The 3,491-nt window shown below is 41.3% G+C and overlaps 1 protein-coding gene across 1 annotated transcript in view; it reads right to left on the bottom strand.

Annotated features, from left to right (window-relative positions):
* The window catches only part of GRPEL1 (GrpE-like 1, mitochondrial (E. coli)), a gene marked incomplete at its 5' end in the record, with an annotated part of 4,697 nt that continues 1,206 nt past the window's right edge, over positions 1 to 3,491 (bottom strand). The window contains 2 exons of the mRNA XM_010019030.1: positions 1 to 1,054; positions 2,986 to 3,067. Coding sequence (XP_010017332.1) covers positions 708 to 1,054; positions 2,986 to 3,067 — 429 coding nt within the window. The remainder of the gene's footprint in view (positions 1,055 to 2,985; positions 3,068 to 3,491) is intronic.

Below are 3,491 nucleotides of genomic sequence, written 5' to 3'. Positions count from 1 at the left end.
TTAAACCAGTTTATACAGTATTAAATTAAAAATCCAGATAGGATAAATTCTCTTGGTTCTTCAATGCCATACAAGTATTAGATGGTTTTCTCGCGTCAACGTTAGCACAGAACAAAAAGGGTTGAACAATTACAGAAGATGTCTACTCTCCGTTGCCTTTTATTTACAGGTCAGAACTCACAAAGGTTTCCATGTCAGTTGCCCAGATTATTTCTGAATAGACAAAGAGGGCATTTATCACATCAGTGTATAAAAGCTGATGGGTGCTTGCAGAAGATGGGTTGTTTGTACTTCTCCCACTTCTGCACTGTTGGATTCTACAAAACAAAAAGAAGTGTTTGAGCCACTATTTGGATTTTCAATCTGCACACAATGATAAACGTGATGCAAAATTCTGGTGAGCATTTTGTTCCTTTCAATTTAATGCACCTTTGGGAGCAATAGTTGTAAAAAACTTTATCTAATCTACAGCATGAGGGAGCTTAATGGCTCTTGTATTTCACACTTGAGAAGAGAGCTTCTGGTACAGTGATGTTGAAGGCCACTAAGCAGGAGAATTTCATTGGTTGCTTCATGTTCACTGGGAGACCTCAAGCAATTCATTTTGAGCTCTCAGGGGGCAGAGGAAGGAGGGAAGCATGGTGTGAGAGGAAAACCATCCAGCTGTTTAATAGTTGTATGGCATTTTACCTTCTCGGGGTAAGCAGCTAAGGGTCTTTCACAACACCCACCAAGGCGGGCCGCAGCGTACGCCCGTGCAGCTTATAGCCAATCTTGGATACTAATGCAATAGTGCCAGGCTCCTTCCCTTCCATGGGAGCATGGAACAATGCTTCGTGTTCATAGGGATCGAACTTGGCTCCGACAGGATTCAGTCTGAGCAGGCCATGCTTTTTAAACACTTTCTGAATCTGTACTTCTGTCATAACGAGACCTTCGTATAAGCTTTTCAAGTGAGGATTTTCATCCTTAATTTCTTCTTTTGGAACACTTTCAGTTGCTTTCTCCAGAATGTCTGCAACTTCTAGTAAGTCCTTACAGAAGCCCTGAATCCCTACGAAGAGATAAAAGAGAAAGGAATGGGATTAGTCCATTGGGGGAAACAGGCAGCCCAACAACCACAACCCCAAACCCCACAGCAATGATCTGTACTCTTTTTTAGATCTTTAACAAGATACATAAACATTTGGGGTAAAATGTCCTTTCCAGCTTTACTTGGCAATACAGTAATAACACAGTCACCTCCTCTAGTTCTATGGAAAAAAAATTATTTCAACTTAAAAGAGCTAAAGCTGATGACCTGATGTTAACAGTTAAAATTCTAACCAAAGTTACCCAAAACTTCAGATTAACATCATTTCCTCATGTCTCTCTCATCCTGAGATTCAAGTTCAAAGCATTATGTCACCCTATTCCTACCCTCTAATCTGATGTGCCAAAAATATTTTCAGAAGAAGCAGCAGCATGTAGTTGGACCAAGGAAGAGCCTGAAAGGTGAACAGGGACTCCTGTGATTCAGGGTGAGAACATGCACCTCTCCCCTCCACTACAAACCAGTTGTAGAGCCAGAAGCTGTGCCTTATAAACACTGAGCAACTCTTAAGGTAACAACAGCCCCTGTCCCGAAGCTGTCCTCTGGCTCACACTAACAGAATCTGGCATCATCTCACTTAAAGCAAACCATTTCTAGAAATCATGAAAAACTGAAACAATTCAGGAGAATAACACATTTCTACGCAGAGCTGAACCAGTGGCAAACTGTTCTGCATTTTGGTAGCTTTTTCCCTACCAAGAAGCGGCGTGAGCATTACCAGAGCACAAGTCTTTGGTTTAAACAGAAAAAACCCTACCAAAGCACCTGGCGAAGTCTATAGGGATGGGGTATTTCTCAGGAAAGGGTCAGTAACAACTGCACATCTCTTCCTCCAACAGAAAGAACAGTCATATACGAATGATAAATCTTAAAATCATACATGGTATTCATGAGAGATGTATTTATTTCTATTTTAACATCTCTGAGCTCAGACATGACTCAAAGTCCTTCTGCACTAACCAGTGTACCAGTGAAACAATGCTTACTGAAAATCAACCTCAGGACAAAGTATTCAAACACCCAGTTGGAATACTTGAAAACGGTGCAGGAACACTGTGTAAGGGAGAAATGCTTTTTCTTACAGCACGTGCTAACTGAAGACCCTGTGTTCAGAAATCTAAAACTCCTGTATTGGAATTAAACTACAGAGCTATGTATAGTGTGTGGCAAAAAAGGTCACTCATTTTTCAAGCCAGAGTGACAGTCAAACACTAAAATGATCAGCACCCTGCTGCTGCAGGATTTATGTACACCCGACACTGAATCGGAGGTCAGCAGCCTGGCTGTTGAAGAAAGATGTGTTTCTACCATTCCTCAGAGCCAGTGATTTTACATTCCTACCACTGAAAAGAATCAACCTATCGAAATGTATTAATTACTTCTATTTGAAAGCTATGGCCTTCAGCAGAACAGAAAAGTTATCCAAATATAAAAGGCTAAAAAACCCCAAACAACCCAAAAAAACCACCCCCCCCCCAAAAAAAGAACCAAACCCGAAACAAACACCAAGAACCAAACCCCCTAAAACCAGAAGGAAAGCTGGTATTCCATGTCAGTATTCTGCAGTCAGTTCTGAGACCAAAGCAAACTTGAAGCTGCAACCCTTACTGAAAAATCTACCAGGGCAGGACATGTTGCAGGAAATCAGATACCAAGTTGACAGAAGATTTCAAGTCAGCTGTGTGAGCCTTGCCCTTGTCTAGTGAGATGACTGTAATTCTGATGCAAAGTGAGGAACTGTTACAACTTCTCTGCCTCAAATGCATTTTTTCACCAAGGAGTCAGAGTGACTTGGGAAGTACAAGGTGTCACAATTGGGCCAGTCAACTCAGTTTTCCAGGCTTTGCATTTTCTGGGTCTTAGGAGCACAGACAAAATGAGCCTCCACTGACCGTATAACTTTGCCTCTTCTACCAGTTTCTGGCTTCTTTGCCTTATGTTTTCTGCATCTGCCAAGGCACGCTTGTACTTGTCCTGAAGAAGAAAAACCAGTAACAAGAAATTTCATTCCTCGTGGTTGGGTAGTTGACAATAATTCAAACCAGCATATTCAGTAGAAAGCAGCATTTTAAACAGTTACATGGCATAATCCCACCATCTAAAGACAGTCTAAAGACAACATGCTAATTAGCACAGCATCTACCAAGGGAGAGGTTTGCTTCATTTTAGCACAGACAGAAGTGAGGGAAAGAAAGTAAGATGTATTTCCAGACTCTCAGTATTTGTCAACAGATTAGCTCTACAGATACATCAAGTTTTATGAATCAAAGGTTGCTGCTTTTGCTGATGTGTGTTCAGAGAAAGCCTTCCTTGATCCTAAGGCATTCTGACCCTGTGGCAAACGAGATTCAACACAGCAAGTTTTTATACAAACTGTGAACTCTAACTCCTCTGGTGT

This window comes from Nestor notabilis, unplaced genomic scaffold (genome assembly GCF_000696875.1).
Source record: "Nestor notabilis isolate BGI_N333 unplaced genomic scaffold, ASM69687v1 scaffold11717, whole genome shotgun sequence".
Taxonomy (NCBI): Eukaryota; Metazoa; Chordata; class Aves; order Psittaciformes; family Psittacidae; genus Nestor; species Nestor notabilis.
The sequence above is the reverse complement of the archived record's forward strand: the minus strand, read 5'-3'. Positions and strand labels throughout refer to the sequence as shown.